Source organism: Rhodnius prolixus, unplaced genomic scaffold, assembly GCF_049639745.1.
Source record: "Rhodnius prolixus isolate KJV_2025 unplaced genomic scaffold, Rpr scaffold_1, whole genome shotgun sequence".
In the NCBI taxonomy this organism is placed as follows: domain Eukaryota; kingdom Metazoa; phylum Arthropoda; class Insecta; order Hemiptera; family Reduviidae; genus Rhodnius; species Rhodnius prolixus.
The window spans coordinates 27,120,401-27,138,931 of NW_027411581.1; the positions used below are offsets into that span (position 1 = coordinate 27,120,401).

Consider the following 18,531-nt stretch of genomic DNA (forward strand, 5'->3'; position numbering starts at 1 on the left):
CAACATAAAATTAAGTCAAATCATTAGTTCGTGAAGACAGAATTTAACTGATTACTGTGGCTTCCCTTTTCCATTTAAATGAAAAATAAGAAAATTTAAATATTTAAAATGTAAAAACGTTGTCTGCTTCTAACTTTTTCAATTAAAACCCATTAAGAGTCCATGAACAGACAAGACAGAAGACACACCAACCCTCTAATGATGTAAAACAGTATATTGTAAATTAGCCCTGAAGATTACCTAGTCCCTAGATCGAAAACTCGGCATAATAAAGTTTATAATGACTGAAACTGGCATTTATTTTTCATCCTATTGAAACTATGATTCAGTCACCAAAAATAATGAACAGTAATAATCATTCTGCATAAATTTACTTAAATTTACAACAAAATTTTGTGCGCGCAAATATTTTTCATGTGCGCTTTGTTTAAAATTTATGTGCGCGCGCACACGCGCACAGCTTAGAGGAAACACTGCTCTTCATACCATTCGAATCTAAGGAAGTCATGGGTTTTTAGTGGGAGTTCATATTTCTGGTTTTAATTCAACAGTTGGTGGTAAAAATGGTTTCCTACGACTAATTATTATTTAAACGTAGGTGGCATCTTGTTATGCTGGGTTTATAGAAAAGAATTAGTTATTATTCATAATTATTAAAATATCTACTTTCTGAAATAGATTGTTCTCAATTATGTTTATTTCAGTGGATACTTAATTTTTATCTACATATTCAGATTCACTTATTTGTTTAATTATTATTTCCCAATTTGCCTTTTTCCTTACTTTTATTTTTCATAAATTTTCTACTTTTACGTGTTTTGTATTATAATTCTTACAGTAGTTGCAATTGCTTTCTGTAGAGGAATTTTTCTAGCCGTAATAGATCGCTTTTCTAAAATGTATGTAAGATAAAGTAATTATATTTTTTATTGGTAACTGTTTTAAATTTTTCAGAAAATTATTACATTTTTTAAAGGATCTCAAGCGGGACACCAATCAAAAGGAGGCCATGGACAAAAAAAAAACTTCTGATTTAATTTGAAAAAGTCCGCATTGCTAGAAATTATCTCACTTTATCATGGAATTTTCGCTAGTACTGCAGAGGATATGTATATTCTAGATTTGTATTTTTTTTTTTAGATCTGCTGAACCTATTTATAGGTTGGTAGGTCTTTTAAAGCAGCAAGGCTCCAACTCATACCCTTTAAAAACAAGAGTGATCTTAAACCAAACCAGATTAACTTTTTAGAATATTTTAAGTAATGTGTATCTAGGATAAAATATAATGGAGTCAATCCCTGAAAGAAAAGTTCAACAATTTTTTTGATTGTTGCACACCGAACGACCAACTCCAGCCAAGTTTTTGACTCATTTGCGTTCATATGGTTTGAATTGGGCATTGGCGTAGGAGAGGAAGTCACACGAACTGTTTAGCAGTCACATCCGCAAACATTATTTCATGGACTTATTAGAATAACAATCCACACCCAGATTTATGCAAGGTGTTTTATTTAAATCAAGTATTTAAGTTTTATGCTCTTATTGTTTAATATAGATTCACAATTTCCTACCACTAGCCACCTAGCCAATAGCTTTGCAAAATTGTAGGTTATGCATTTAGTGATATTCAACTACCTTTTTCACATTCAACGTTAATTAATTCTATAAATCAAATTCAATTATCTATTGTAATGTTTCAATTCATGAAGCACAATCAAAATTTACATGGTTCTCCGGGCATGTTTTTGGAATGGAACTGATCAAATAGAGATGTGTTTTCATGCGATCTATGTGTGGAATGTTCCAAGTTTATTCACTAAATTCTTCATTCAGAATGGTTATTCTTTTATGAAGCCGAACTTTTCACTACATATTGTAAGCACGAGTGTACATTACTGAGCGCGATGTTTTTTTATGTTTAAATCTCAATCTACTTTAAGAAATCGGTGTGTCAGAAGTTAAAACTTCCAAGGAAGATACAAAACATAAAATTCCATAAATATTAAATAATTTGTTGTTTAAAAAATTTTTAAAATAAATAAAGTCAAGTTAAACTGAAAATGCTGATATCAATCGAAGCACGCTTGTATATTGTATCCCTGAACGTTTCAGGACTTCATCATCCATCATCAGAGATTGATTGATTTGACCTTGGTGCAAACAATTCAACAGCAATCGTGTTTCCATATCACACTACATTCACTGACTATACCTGTGACACTTGCTGACTATCAGATTTGTTTTCAGTGTTAAAAGTGAAGTGTTTCAGAGTGTTCAGTTTCAGCTGGCCAAATTACTTACTTAACAAAGTTGGAGACTAATGTGAAAAGAAAATACTTCGCCTCCTCGAGTAATACATTGACTGGTCGAAAACAGATGCTGTTCACTTTCTGAAGATGGTCTTGGGTTGGGTCTTCATACAGAAAATATCTATAATCTGTTCTAGAAAGTATCATCTGTCTACCTATTATCGTTGCTGTTTTTATATCCGTTTTAAGGTTAGGTTGATTTTCATACCTAAAGATATTGAAGGAAGGTTCTCGATTCTTTGTAATATGATTTATCTGAGTCGTTCACTGCATTTCTTGTCGATATTTACACACAAAGCATCTTCTAACGGAAGTTCTTCACTCCTAAAAGTGTCTTTCCAACTTTAACTGATGACGTCAGACTTTACTTTCCTTCTTCATGTAAATACCTCTTAGAGCATCGAGGCATTAATACATAAACTTAGCTCTAGACTTGTAGTCTGCTTGAATAAGACAATATCTTACGTATTGACAAATTTTTACATCATGACCTAGAATAATAGCCTATAAATTTCCTGTTATAGCAGAGGGTTGGATACAGCTTCTTACAACTACAAATCTCAACTTATTTGTTTCACTACATTCATAAAGAACAAATATTGCGATAGTTTAAACTATTTCCCCCTCCCAATATTTTCAATATATAGTTTTATTACGTTTCGTAAATCATTTTATGAAGCATTTAATAATTATTTGAGCGCGGCCAATAAATTATAGTAGAGGTCGCTGATGAAGCGAGGAAGTATGAGATCGATTGAGAAGGAGGTCATAGGGTAAACTGGAAGGCAGGATGTTATTAGAGTTGCTGGAGATGTACTTGAAGATATATTGGGATGCTGTAATGAAAAGGAACGGCAACAACATGATCAATTACTTTTTCGGATGTTCGCCCTCCATATTGTCTTCCAATATCATTAAATTCCTTAATTATCTTCATTGAAATGAATTAATATAAATGTAATTAATTTTTCCACATAATTGTAACTTCATAAACAAAAGAGAATATCACAAAACTTTTTTACAAATATCTTTTCTTTTTTTCTTTTTTTAAAATTTATTTGTTAAGTGAGACCAGCGCTAGATACGCTATAAGTAACAAAGGCAATAACTGACACCACCACAAACTCACTCACTAATTGAGCGGAGAAGTTACCCAGTGATAACACTCCCTAAGTCATCTCTAGGATTAGCTACTCTCTTCAGAAGAGAGAAAATCGCGAGGCCAATGGCGTTTTAATAGCCTAGGAGGATGATCTGGATGGTGATGAGATGATAAATGGTGGACAAGAGGATTTAGAATTAGAGTGCAAGTTCTGATAAAAAATTTTATAGCGAGTTCGTGCAATCTGAACTACAAACGTAATTTCCAGGTCTGTGTGGATAGTTAGATTGGAAACGTAAAATGGAGCGTTAACGATAGTGAGGAGAATTTTAGACTGAAGAGATTGAATTCGTTGATGATTGGAGCGTTTCGCTGAACCCTACAGTTCAATACAGTACATCCAGGTGGGTTTCAGTATAGAATTGTAAATCAGTCGTTTGTTATTAAGTGAACGTTTTGAACGTTGGTCTAGTAGTCTTTTAACTAGTCGATAATGCCTGTTAACTTCAGTTCGTTTAAGTCGTGTGTGAGGGTTCCAAGTCAGTCTTTTGTCTAAATAAAGCCCAAGATAACGGACAAATATCTACTGTATATATAGACAAACTGCCTTTATTTTAAATTTTAATTAATATAAATATTTATGTATGCATATGTAGATAGATATTAAATTAATTTTTATAACAAGTTACAATCATAAATTAAAATAAACCAAACAATACTTTTCGATAGAAACAATTTTACCACACATTTTAAAACTAAATATAAAGAAAGAACTGCCAAAAAAATGAAACATCTAAAAGTACTTCACTGAATACAAATTATTTTACAAGTTTCGTCCTACAATATTAACTATACTTACATTAATTTCCAAGATTGGACCAGTTTTTATCATTTAATAGATCAACAATTCCCTTTTGTACTCTCTAATTTAACCTCATAATCTAAGAATTCTCTTAAAGCTGAACGAGTTTTCAGCAAGTAATGGATATCTATCTTCTCACCGCTATTACTTCACAGCTTTATCAGCTTTTTCATGACCAGATGAAAGTTCAAAGGCAAAAGTTACCCTCTAATTTTAAAAATAACCTAAATGTATCTATAAAGCGAGACTGATCAATATAACGTAGTCCTTTTTTAATAATATGCATTAGCTAGATTGCATTTACATATATGCTCTTTTATAACTTCATTTATCACTGTTTCCCTTGTAATATTGTAGTAACGTAATTGAAATAGAAAAATGTTTGCAACCTTTAATGTATGTATAGATTACACTCAAACCTGTTTTTGTGCGGTGGATAGGGACCGAATAAAAGAAAACGCATAAAAAATATTGCATAAAACTTCACGAGTAGCTATAAGAAATAGTTTTCGAAACAATATTTACAAAATAACTCATAACCTTAATTAGCAATTGCTTTTTTAAACGAAATCAAAACACGAGGCTTGGCAGCTACTTCGAATCTCGCAAAACCTTTTGGAGCCTGATTTAGAAAAAACACATGCGAACATTGTTAAATATTTTAATTACATATGTATTTATTTTATACATACAAAACTGCAGATGTCCTTTAATGTTTATTTGCGATCAATGCATTTTTGAACAATTCAATCGCAACATTGTATTGCACATTTTATTCGTTGACATTGAAATTATTGTCAGTTCAATAATTAAATTATGAGATCGCACAAAAAAAACCGCACAAATAAAAAATCGCATAAAAAAGGACCGCATAAAAACAGGTTTGAGTGTATTATATAACTGAATTATTATATAACTAAATTCGATTTTAATCACTTTAAACCCTTTATTTAATTTTATTTTTTATTTCGTTGGCTAAAACCTTGGGATACTTTTGAACTGAATTCGCATTGATTTCCTTATAATTAAGGCTCACTCAGATAGAGTCTCAGAGTGTTAATGTACAGTGTTGTACAGAGCTCAGTTTCTGTATAGATATTTATCGAGGCGTGGTTTTTTTTTTCAACGTAAATATAGCGCTTCACTCCCCATACTTGTCTGCTAAACGCAATAATGATGTTTTAACAGAATTAAATCCCTTAATTTTTAGCTTTAAATTAAATCTTATACTGCAATATTAAATTTTCCCAAAGTTTCATAATTCTGGCAAATTTTGCTTTTACATCCTTTTCAGAAATAAGAGAAGTACTAGAGAATTTCGAAGTGATGGTTCAAACCAGGTTATAATTGTTTACCACTTGTATGATACACAGTACCGCTTTCCTGTTCAAGGCGATTCTCCGCCATTTTGAAAATTTATAATCTTTTATTTATTCAAATTAAATATTAAATTAAATTGTTCGAAATATTTGTAGAAAGCATTATCCATATTTTGAAGTGTTTTTAAATCTGAAGCTAATAATAATAAGCCATCTGCATATACGAGTAATTTAACATTAAACTCATTTATGTTCATGTTCATCCAAGAAAGTATCTTTCAAAAACACCAAAAAAAACAGAAAAGAGTTCAAAAACCCTTCTATACCAGATAACTTATCCGAGAACCTGTCCTAGAATCTTCTCTGAACAGCAGCCTAGAAGTGCGTCAGAAGATTGAATGTACTCGGTCTCCATACTAAATCTGCAGGTGTAGTCACGTTGTAGGCTCAGCATTTTTTTGGTGTCCACTTTGTGGAAGACAATGAAACCCGTAAGCATGGGCAGCATACTTTTTGCTCATCCCAAAGTAAGCCTCAGACCTTTTCCGAATTTTGTGAACTGGAACTCATGCATTCCGCGCCTGCTTCTTGGAAAGGATTATTACCTTTTAGTCCCGATATTACCTGCTTGAGATAAAGCTGAACGCAATATCCCGGGAATTTTCCAATCTTTGACCCTGTATTCGGTATACTCACTGCTAAATTTCTTTTTTTGTACTACTTCTTACTAAAGAAAATATGTTTCCTGTAAGTATCAATTTTGAAACCTAAGAAGCCATCATCTTACACAAGCTAAATTAATAATCTAGATTTTGGCTTAAGCAGAAAACCGAATTCATAAAAAGAAATGGATATCTCAAGAAGTATAAAGGAGAAAAAAGATCATTGTCAATATCACACATAATTTTTTTTTTATTTTTAGAGACTAGTTCAGGGGTCTCAAACTCGCGGCCCGCGGGCTAACTGCGGCCCTCGGGGCAATAGTTAGCGGCCCCCTCCACAATATCAAAGTTTAATGTTAGTGCGGCCCGAGTTTGATACGAATTGCACTTTTCATTGTTGTGTGTGAAGCTGAATGAACCTACCAATCAGGGTGGGGTATATTGCTCTCGAAAGCGGGGCATCAGCCGGGCTTAATGCGAACTTGCGCCATTACCCTTGGCCCAGAAGCGGAGGCGGCCGCGGAAATTGCTGCTCAGCGGGACAGAAAAAAAAGCGGAAAAGACGCAACGGCTGAACACTGAAACAGTGACACCAAATGGAATTATATATTACGCAGCCCCAAACATGTCTTTTTCAAAGCCCCTGCAGTGAAGAGAAAGGTTGGTGATGAGCACAGACAATTTCAGGAAAAGTAGGAAGTGCAATATTTTTTTGTTGAGCACAGGGGCATCCCGACGTGTCTTATTTGCGCAGAGAAAGTTGCGGTACACAAAGAATACAATTTGAAACGTCATTATACAACTAGACATGCTGAGGAGTATGCAAAATACCCGGGAGATGAGAGAGCAAACCGGGTTGATAATCTTAAAACATATCTACTGAGGCAACAAGATTTTTTTTAAGAAAGCAACCAAAGAGAATGATGCAGCAGTCCACTACGTGGTTAGTGAGATGATTGCTAAAGCAGGAAAGTCATTCAAAGAAGGTGAATTTGTAAAAAAGTGCATATTACAGGCTGCAAGTATTGTCTGTCCAGAAAATAAAGGTCAGTTTAGCAACATCAGCCTTTCTGCCACACCGTTGCAGAGCGCATTTCTCACCTGTCACGTGACATTTATGATCAACTGTGTGAGAAAGTAAAATGTTTCAGTGTATACTCAGTCGCTTGATGAGGCCACAGACATCACTGTCACTGCCCATCTCGCAATCTATGTACGTGGTGTTGATGACAATTTTGAAGTCATAGAGGAGTTGCTCACAGTGATTGCAATGCATGGCATTTATTTATTGCTGATTTATTTATTTTTTTTCTTATGATTTGGTTATTTTCATTTTTTAACACAAAATAAGATGAAAAAATAAAGACATTTGATAAGATTAGAATGTTTTTGCAAGAGCTTTTCTTGTGGAAAACCTGATGCGGCCCAGCCTCACCCAGACTCTACCTCCAGCGGCCCCCCGGGTAAATTGAGTTTGAGACCCCTGGACTAGATAATCGTTTGGGCTGTGGAACATTTGTTTTACACAAATAGATGAACATTGATATTATTTTAAAGAATAGATTACAAAAATTATTTACCTTACTATAATTGTAAATCAGTATAAGGTAAATAATTTCTGCGAACTATTTTTAATATCAAATGAATGAATACTGTAATGGGTTTCTGTGGAATGTTTCTTAGCTCTGAAGATGACCTGGTCTCTAGCATGAAAGTTTGTTATTAAAACGAAAAAAATTATGACTGAATTTTTATTCAGTTTGGATTACTGAATCAGTCTCCAAAAAAAAAAAAGATGAACAATACTTTACAAGAAATATTAAACGATTTTGTGCACCTTGTAAATAAATTTCCTTACTACGTAATATTTGCCAAATAAACTAAAATTGTGTATTTGTCAACTAGCTAAACTTAAATTACATTAGTCCTCCGCCAACGCCAGTTAATTTGAAAATATCTTAAGGATAATGTCTAATCGTCATTAAATGTGTTTAAAATGGCGGCCAGTTTGTGACTACTATAAATGGTTAGCCTCATTGTGTTTGTGCAGATAAGTCAAAGTGGTTGGCTAAAACCACTTTGTTCTCTGGCAAAACAAGCTTTCCTACTCTAATTCCACCGCTATCTTTCCAGTAATCCCTCTTTAATTGGATATCCGAAAGGTTTCGCCACCAGCTTTTAGATTTAACTCTATAGCTAAACATATAACTGGCCTTAAGTAAAAAGGTTAGGGGGAAAAAAAACAGACGAGCGTTAATTAGAGGAGCAATAATGGTTTTTCTTGATCAAAGAAGATTTAGCCGAACTTGAGAGATCGCTTTTTATAATTGTTATTGACATTATTTTTTAATTAAAATAGTTTCGAAATTTATTATTTTTGTTTTCTGAAAGTATTTATCTACTTGATGAAGCAATGAGTTTGTTTACTAATCTCCCTTCCTAGTTGATTAAAACCTATCTTTGGATTTAGACTAGATTTCAAGTTCTGTACTTAACAGTTTAGTGAAAACCGTGAACTAGGGTAGTAGTCTTGATTTGAGGTCGTTTATAAAAGAGAATTGTAACAACAAATTGAGAACCAAATCGCTTAGTGAAACCAATATCTCAAACGAAAAATGCTCAAACGCTTTCTTTAACTAAGGTCTAACTCATCAATTAACTTCAAACAATAATATTTATTATTAGTTCTTTCCAACATTAAAAAATATTTTAAAACCAAAAATTATTCTGAAATTCAACTTTTAGAAGTCACCTCGAGAACTGCCCTGAAACAATTTTTTCTAGAGCTATTACTAAAGTAATTGCTTTATATCTATGGTGTTTGTAAAGAATTTGCGAAGTTTACAGACTCGATTTTAGCAACACTTAAGAGCCAGCATATAAGTGGCCGTTCACTGCACAAACTGAATTACTCCACTTTTTGAAATATGTTAAATTTCATTGTCAAAGCAATTGGTTCAGTTATAGTTTATTATATTTATAATAAATTTATCAAATAATAAATATTAACACCAAAAAAAAATGTTTTGGGCCATTTTTTGTTTCGGCGCATCGACATCTTGGTCATTAGCGCCCATTATCTTGTATCTTCCTCATTCTTTGTGCCACACGAGCTGGGATGACACGTGCAGACCCATAGCTTCCAATCACTACACCTTGCTTAACAAGGTAAGGTGGAGCCTGGGTCTGCAAGAGTGTGTCCACACATCCCCTCTTATGGACCATTAAATAATAAATAATTTATTTCAAAAGCCATTTTGATTAACTCGGTGCTCTAATGTAAATCGTTACAATAAGTTAACTCAAATTCAGTAGCAGGAGCTGAATGATAACGGTACATTTATTTGAATTTATATTGTAAACAGTATTATAAAAAAAATTGTACATTATTTCATCGTGTTTCTCCGCTTTCTGTTTTATGGAGTTAATCAAGGCTCATAAAATTACACAAAATGATGTGTTGGAGAGGATCTCCACATCCTTTGTCCCAAAAGTGCATTTAATCGAATTGGAAAATGTAAATAAAAGTTATATATCTACATATATACTATTAGTACAAGAAAACCGAGAAAATCGGAATCGTTTTTGAGAAAATCCCCAAATATTGATTCTATAAGTGGCAATTTTGGTCAGCCGATTTTCATTAAATTTGAAAATTTAGTTTCACATTGGATTATTATTATTATTATTTTTCTTTTTTTTAATGTTTAAGGCGCGTCAACATCTAAGGTTATTGGCGCTCGGAGCTTTTTTCAGTGCACTGCCGGCCTCTGGACAGTGTTCTCCCGTTACAGACTACACTGTCCATCACCGGACAGTGAGCTGTAAGAAGCTCCTAGGAAGAGAAAATCTAAGGGTCAACTGCTGGATTCGAACCCGGGACCTCCGCGTGGGAGTCCAGTCGCTAACCTCATAGCTAATCCCTTCCCTTATATTATTATTATTATTATTATTTATTGATAACTGTTTAAATACAATTGTATATAACAGTGAAATTTGACCCAACAAAAGAAATAAACTAAAACTGTATAAATTATGAACATAAAGAATAAGTACATAACTTTTATAAATATAATAGAAAATTCCATATAATATTATAATCTCATTTTTTCTTTCTCACTCTCCCTCTCTTTCTAATATATAAACAAATAAACATAATATACAATTCTGGGTTAAACTAAAACTAGGAACTAAGAATAAATAAAAGAAAAGTTACAACTTATGCATAAAAAAAATAGCACACTCTTGGATAACTAGAACATAATATTAAATTTTTGCTTATTTAACTAATTTGGAGAGAATCCCTTAAGCGAAGAGCTTGTACAGTAAAATAAAAGATATTACTAATTTTTTCTAAAGTGTCCACTGTTAACAATATCAAAAAAGGCTCACCACAACCAATTATATATCTATTTATATATTTCTCCCGAAGGGAGTTAAGAGATGGGCACGCTAGAAAGAAGTGGACTAAATCATCTGATTCCAGGTTACATAATATACATTTCCTTTTTATGTCAAATTTAAATTTATGCCCTTGTATACAGATAGATGGGTATTTTTTCGAGACCAGACGAATTTGGGCTATTAACTTGATTTTATTAATGTGAACTTTATTTACAAGATATGTGCTTTCTGCGGTTAATGGGGGTAAACTATTTTTAAAATAAAGGTTGTAGGAGGAGGTCAGCGCTTTGTCTATATCTACACTTATACAGTTATTATTAAATCTCGTCAATAAATTTTTGAATTGTTCTTTTAACAAATTAGAATTCTGTGCTATCCAAAGATCTTGTGCCCCAATAGTTGTTAAAGAGCTGTACAAAAACTTAGCCCAATTATATGGTACATTTTTACTTTGCATTAAAGCAATCAGTCTTGCAAAACATAATCTCAAGTCGCTCTCCTCAGGTTCCATTAGTAATTTGAGCCACCATTTCAAAGTTCTTTTAAATACAATAGACTTCAAATGTACCTGACAAGTTTCTAACCTAATATAGAGATCGGGGGTATGAAGCGGCAAATTTAATAATATCTTAAAGAATCTAATTTGAATTTTTTCAATAATATCCGTGTAAGGGAGAGCCCATATTTCAGAACAATATAATGAAACTGATGAAACAAGTGAATTGAATAGCAAAATTTTTGGTTTCCATGTATTGCACTTACATTTCGCTAGAACTTTCAAAACCTGTGGGATAGCGACTTTGGGATTTCACTGTTATATACAATTGTATTTAAACAGTTATCAATAAATAAATAAATAATAATAATAATTATTATTATAATTATTATTTATTATTATTTAGAAGAATAATTCAAATACAAATTATAGATCTACATCTAACGGTACATTGTTTTGAATGAAATCGTTGTAAGATTTTTTAGAAAATTTCAAAAACTGGAAAACGATTTCGTAAATTTATTAAACGATTTTCATTACGTTTAGTTGTCTGGTATTGACCAAAACCTATGAGGGCATCCTCTGATGGTAAATAAAATATTGGGTTCTAACTTCCTGCTATTTTTCGTTCTCTAATTACACAAACACAGCCTAATTATAAAAACCACTTTTTTGGAATCAGAGGAGCTCAAAATTGATATTTCTGGTAAAAACTTGAAATCAAAAATCCGCACGATTACAATACTTTTTTTTGACCAAAGTGCAGTAAGAGAAAATGAAGATTATTTGTTTCTGTCGGATGCAGTGCACTCTCGGGACTTAAACTTACTTGAATGCTTTGGGGGAATTTGAGGGAATTTAGGGAACGACCAATAAAGCTGGCATGGAAAGAATATTGATCAGTGAATCTTACGATCTCGTGTGTAGATAGTAACTTATCCTGTTATGCTCCAGGTGGGGCGCAGCATCTTATACATAACAACCCTTCCTGGAAGTTTTTAAGAGTTCCTTTGGGCAAGGGAGGTGTACTCCTGGAATGATGGCGCTGCGTAAATGGGGTTTTCATATCCAAATCGGCCAAAAATTCCTCTAAAAATTTATACTCATACTAGTTGATTTTCCGGACAACTTTCCAGGTGCTGAGGTTGTAGTTTTCATATTTTCCTGAGGTTTCTGGAAGAGCAGTTCCTGCAAAGCTAGTTTGTTTGAATTTAAGGAGGAGGCCCCACGCGGGCTGGAGCTCTTGGAATAGAGCAGGCGTTTGTAAGGCGATGTCTCTTGTAAGACTGTACAATTAGTAACTCTTTAGTAAGGTCTTAGATATATAAAACACAATTTTTTTTTTTAGTTTAGTACCTATAGCAACCGAAAGAACTCGTTGGGTTTAAAGTGAAAGTGCAATTTTACCAAACAATATTAATTATTCATATTGAAATTAATCGCTTGGTTACCTAAAAACAGATGTAGGACCTTGTTCAGTTATTGATATAATAGAACAGTAATAAAGAAAATGTTTAAAAAAAGGATCTTCTAAAACTTTAAAAGCTATACTTAAATATAAAGGACAAAACTATGTTTTATAAAAATTATACCAAAACAATAGAAAATTATGTCTGAGTCAATAACGTCAAGAGCACCGCTACCTAAAAAAAGCACAAGACATATTCCTAATAAGCCCAGGAAAAACATTAAAAGCAGGTAGTGAATTGTTAATAACTAACGTTTCTCTATTTCTGGCCAGCTTCATACTTTCATTTATCGCTTTGAAATAGATAGAATGTAAGCCGAAATTTCTAACCAACTTTAATACACATCGTTCTACTTTTCCATCAAGCCCAGTGCCTTCTTGACATTACAACAATATCGTTCACATTGCTCCATTGTAAGCCAACAATCCGTCGCAACTTTGTGTGGGTAAATATCTGCTGTACGTAGTAAAGTTTTGTAATTAATTCCACAGAAAATAGGGGGCTAAATATCCAAAATAATAACTTAAAAGCACCAGTGTAAAGCAGTTTTCGACTTCATATTTGACCCATATGATTTCTTGCAATCATTTTAGTTGGTAAAACTGTACATTACACTCAAATATAATTTTACAGAACAGCCTACTCTCCAAACAATATGAAGTTTACAGAATAGCCCAGAAGCTATTTTCGAGAAAGTGGACTAGCCAATAAATAAATGGGCACTTCGGTAGACAGATTTTTTGCAAACTCCAATCTGAAAATAATAAATTTAACCACCCTTAACAGGACATAAGAGATAGGACTTCCGTTGATTTGAACCAAAACCTTATTGTGAGCTGGCTCCAAGGCGAATTACCAAATTTAAACATCCAGTGTTTTTATTAAGTTTTTGAGTCAAGGTTTACATGGACTGACCGATACCACGTTCACAAACACCGGCCATTTAGTAAGAACATTTTTCTGACTCAAAATCGAAAACCTTAGTAAAATTCTCGGAAAAGCGTAGTAGAAGGAAGTGAATATTGTATCTGTCAGACCCAGGAGCAATCTCCTCAAGATTTAATATTATTTCCTGCAATAAGGTTTTCACAAAGAAATTAGTTAAATTTTCTATCTAAATTACATTTATTAGGCTTGGTTATCGCTTTCGTTTATTAGTCATTTATAATGGAATTATTGGGTTCAAGGCAAACTTGATTGTTTGCGAACTTTGGTTAACTGAAACAGAGATGATAATGTTAGGACAATAAAGGGACTAAGCCTGACATACGCATTACTACTCCGTTTGTCTTCTAGTTGGCTTTGATCTTTACAACCTACCAAAATATCATTAACTACTCACAAACGTTCACCTGTTAAATGGATCAGACTTTCATTTCTAAAGTGAACATTTCTGAGGTTTCTATTTGAAAAAATTTACAATTAACAGGAAAAAAACTGTTCGTACAAGATATTTTGTCAATTCACCACCTTTAAATGTTCAATTATTCCGAGCGGTCCTTGGACCGCTGTCTTGGTATACATATTATTTTATGGTTTCTCACATTACGGTACTTGCTGATTATTACGATATACCATGTTAAAACTGTCCGGTAGGACAGTTGTATAAGGGTTGATCGTCAAAAACTGCACGAAAAAGCGTAACGTTGAAAAACTTCCAACTTTGACAATTTTTTTCTCTTTTTCTATAAAAGATAAAATTCCCAAATTTTCTTTAAAATGTAGGGCAAATCCTCCTTTACAACTGTAATTTTTTTGCAACAACATAGATATAATAGATTTCGAGAAAAAAGTTGCTGAAAATGAGCAAAAAGACTTTTTCAAAAAATGTTCTTGTTCTTGTTGTTTTTGTTGTTGTTGTTGTTACCTTTTTTGTAAACAACGTAGCGCCTAAACGCGCGAACTGATTTTCATGAATGAGGTGTCATTCGATTCGGAATTTTATGTAGATGTGCCTTTTGGGAGTCTCGACGCTGTACATCGAATGGAAGAGGAGTTAGCCCCCTTTATGTAAGGCCCCCTCCAAAATTATTATTTCTAATTTCTCTGTAAATCTTGGCCCGATTTTGATAAAATTTGGTAGGATGATAGGGTTAGGGCTCCCCTACGTAACTTTAAAACGACATTCTGCTCTTACACTTGTTAAGAGGAAGTATAGCAATCGTTTCAAATTATCGAGACGTGAACCGATTTTCATGAATGAAGTGTCATTCGAATTGAAATTTTGTTCAGACTTGTACTTTAAAAGTCTCGACGCTATGCCTCATAAGGAGGGGAGTTTGCCCCACCCAAATAATAGACAAAAAGAAAAATCTATCCAAAAGGTACAAAAATCTCCTTAACAAAAACTTACAGTTTAAAATGTTAAGTATAAGGGTTGATTAAACGCCAGAATGCACACAAATCAGCAGGTAACCAACATTTCATTCATACTTCATTGATATTATTTAAGTAATTTTACTGCATTAACTTTTTATTAAATTTTTTAGAATTTATTAGATGTCACAGACCCTTATGCTGGCCAGTTCATTCATAATCTGTGACATCTAATAAATTCTAAAAATGTGAAAGAAACGTTAATGCAGTAAAATTACTTAAATAATATCAATGAAGTATGAATGAAATGTTGGTTACCTGCTGATTTGTGTGCATTTTGGCGTTTAATCAACCCTTATACTTAACATTTTAAACTGTAAGTTTTTGTTAAGGAGATTATGATATAAAGGTTGTTTCGTTATCCCTCTATGACAATTAGTCCTTCGTCAGAACAACTGTACTACTTTAATACCAAACCAAAGATGTTAATGTTACCCTCCTGTTTATTTTACTTTCCATAAAAATGGCTTCTTAACTTTACTGGTTAAACTTACCTACAGCTGTAGGTAATCTTAATCTTAACTGGATTCGAACCAGTGATCTCCGCGCTGGAATCCAATATCAAATTTACAGGTGTAGGTTTTAATCCAGTAAAGTTAAGAAGCCATTTTTATGGAAAGTAAAATAAATTAATCTTAATCTTAACTGGATTCGAACCAGTGATCTCCGCGCTGGAGTCCAATATTCGCTAATCACTCGGCTAAAGTGTTAAATTTTATTTCCTGTAAAAATCGCCCAGAATCCTCCTGCTAGCGGTAAATCAATTTTAAAATTTATTAATTTTGATTCCATTTATTTTTACTGCACATTAAATTATTTTTTGTTATTTATCTCGTATTTGAGGGTTTATAGGCAGTCAATGGCGCCAAAAAAGTCATTTTTTCAATTTTTTGGGGGGAAAAACGTGTTTACTTTTTTATTCGGGAACTTTTGCGTCATATCAGTCTATGTCTAAAGAATTTATTGTAATTTTCTCGTTACAAATTAACAATAATTGTACTAATGGCGAATATTTTAATGCAACACGTCAAAAAAATGCAACCCTCTGGACATGATATCTTGAGACTGGGTCATCTGAAATCAAAATTTCGAAAATATTTCGTTAGTAGATGACTTTATCTCGTACTTGACCGAAGGATTTAGAAAAAAATTAAATTTTTAATTTTTGGGACAACTTTAAAGTTTGAGTCACGATTTTCACTAAAAAAAATTGACCATTTTATGTTTGTAAAACAAGTTCTATTCATTGAAAAAAAAAAAATCCTTCGTCCAAGTACGATTTTAATATGTGTAAAAGAAATACGTAAAATTTCAAAAAGATCGGTGCAGTAGATTTTGAGATATCGTGTCCACCGACCTTGAAAACGTAGTTTTGAGAAAAACGCGTTTAAAGTTTTCAGCGGTTAAAGGTTTGCGAATAAAACCTGGATAATCTTTTTTTCAACTTACACAGTGTCATCGATTCCAGGCCCATAAAATAAGTCCTCCATGTCTTCCAAAATGTCCAAGTTTTCCGATTTCTGCTGTCTGCGTAGGATTCTTGCCTCCCGCGTAGCAAGTTGAGCTCTGTGCTCAGCGATGGTAATTCGAACGGTCGGGGCTTGTAAACACTTTCACTCTTACAATTTTGCTCGGATCGACTTGAAATTTTAGGTCAACATTCCTGAGATACTTTAATATGAAAAAAATTTAAAAAAATCGATTTTTTCAAATTTCTGACTGCCTATAACCCCTTAAGTTAAGTTGATAACCCCTACATAAATTTGAAGTAGAAGATCTGTCTCTTGATCAGTCCAAACAGTAACAATTCTCTGAGCGCTAAAATAATAATTAAACATTTAAATAATTTGCTATTTTATCTTTGTTTTTAAACAGTAGTGTTGTCTCTGGTGCCAAAGACAAAGGTATTTTCAAGAATTTACAATCAAACTATGGCCAAATTAATTCTGAAAACCAAACCCAGGAATCAGGCAGTACAGCAACGACTGAAAACCCTTTCAGATTTTCTGCCGGCAAGTCTGAAGCCTCAGGCTATGCATCAGTAAGCAATGAAACGTCTAAAAGGGTGACATTTGATTTACATCAAGAACGTCACCGCAAACGAGACAGACAAGAAGATTCGAAGAGGGTGAATTCTTTTTTAGTGTCCTATCCGCCGAATGTTTTAGAATCCTTCGACAGAAAGGAATTACAGGATTTGAAAAACATGTTTAGTAAATATAAGGATTCAAATGGGAAAATAACAAATACAATGACGGATTTATTAATAAGATCTTATGGTTACAATCCTTCAGAATATTACATGCTAAAATGTTTACACAAAGTTGATTCTTCAGGTATAGGTCAACTAAATGAAATACAATTTTTAACAATAATAGCTGACATGAAGTGTACATTTCTCAGTAATGCCGAATTGATTGAAATTTTTAAAACGTTCGATCCAGATAATATTGGCTATATTTCAGTCGAGGAAATGGTAAGCATATTGACCACATTAGGTGAAACGCTGGATCAGTCGGAAATGGATGAATTTGTAGGGCAAGCAGATGTTGCGGGGTTGGGTAAAATATATTATGAAGAATTAGTAGAACGAATGAACATACTTATGGAGTATAATCACAATATTGATTTGAGAAGAATTGTTGCAAACAGATACAAAAAGAAATTTATGACAAAAGCAAAAAAGGAGAAAAAATTGGCCAAAAAGTTATCTTCCTTAACTTCTGGAACATCAAATTCAACATCCAGTCAGGAATCTTCTTTTTCTAACTTAAATTGTTAATCAAATCAAATTTTCTTTTAAGAATAACACGAAGAATTTATATTGTTCTATAGTCTACGACCTGTACTAAATTTAACTCTAACTGAAGGGAATTTTGTTAGAATTATGACATGCTTGGAAAATAATGGATTTAAGAATGTCAAATTTATAATCAACAAATTTTGTTAACCAAATGAAATTAAATAAACTTGCCTTAACCGAAATTCTATTATAGTAATGCCTTTCGAATCCTCTAAAGATTTCCGTTTTCTAAAGAGATGAAATGTTTTCAATTATTGCTGGGTATACTTTAAAACCAAAATTATATAAAAGATTTAAAGTTTAATAAATCATAAATGAGTTGTTTATTAAAAATTATCTTTTAAACATTAATATTTATATATTAATTTTTATTAAATTTTTACTTCTCTGAAGGTAAAGTTAATACAATATCTAAATTGAATAACCTGCCTAACCTTAAGTGGGAGCTTTAGAAAGTTAAAGAACTTAATTATTGAATAGAGTGCAGAACAAAATTTAATAATCTACTCTTGGATGTATTGTTTGCATCACTTAAATTCGGATTAAATGCATTTGCTCAATAGAAAACTATTTTTTTTTTTGCGCATTAACAGCTGAGGTTATTAGCGTCCGGAGCTTTTCTAGTGCACTGCCGGCCTCCGGACAGTGTTCTCTCGTTACAGACAACACTGTCCATCACCGGACAGTGAGCTGTAAGAAGCTCCTAGGAAGAGAAAATCTAAGTGTCAG

The 18,531-nt window shown here is 32.9% G+C and overlaps 1 protein-coding gene across 2 annotated transcripts; it reads left to right on the forward strand.

The window, feature by feature from the left end:
- The first annotated feature begins 4,969 nt into the window (after window positions 1-4,969).
- On the forward strand, window positions 4,970-18,135 carry LOC141458267 (uncharacterized). 2 transcript variants are annotated; one of them, XM_074136027.1, is made up of 2 exons: window positions 4,970-5,154; window positions 16,875-18,135. In XM_074136027.1, the coding sequence occupies exons 1-2, from the start codon at window positions 5,090-5,092 to the stop codon at window positions 17,779-17,781; spliced, it is 972 nt and encodes a 323-aa protein (XP_073992128.1). In that variant the 5' UTR covers window positions 4,970-5,089; the 3' UTR covers window positions 17,782-18,135. The 2 variants fall into 2 exon arrangements, with proteins under 2 accessions (XP_073992128.1, XP_073992120.1); XM_074136019.1 differs by lacking the exon at window positions 4,970-5,154 and adding an exon at window positions 12,616-12,852.
- The last annotated feature ends 396 nt before the right edge of the window (window positions 18,136-18,531 follow it).

What these genes read in the sequence shown, in the direction of transcription:
- LOC141458267 (XM_074136019.1), top strand. Translation starts at nt 12,764, where the DNA reads ATGTCTGAGTCAATAACGTCAAGAGCACCGCTACCTAAAAAAAGCACA. An exon ending in AGGAAAAACATTAAAAGCAG is followed by an intron (nt 12,853 to 16,874) that starts GTAGTGAATTGT and finishes GTTTTTAAACAG; the next exon opens with TAGTGTTGTCTCTGGTGCCA.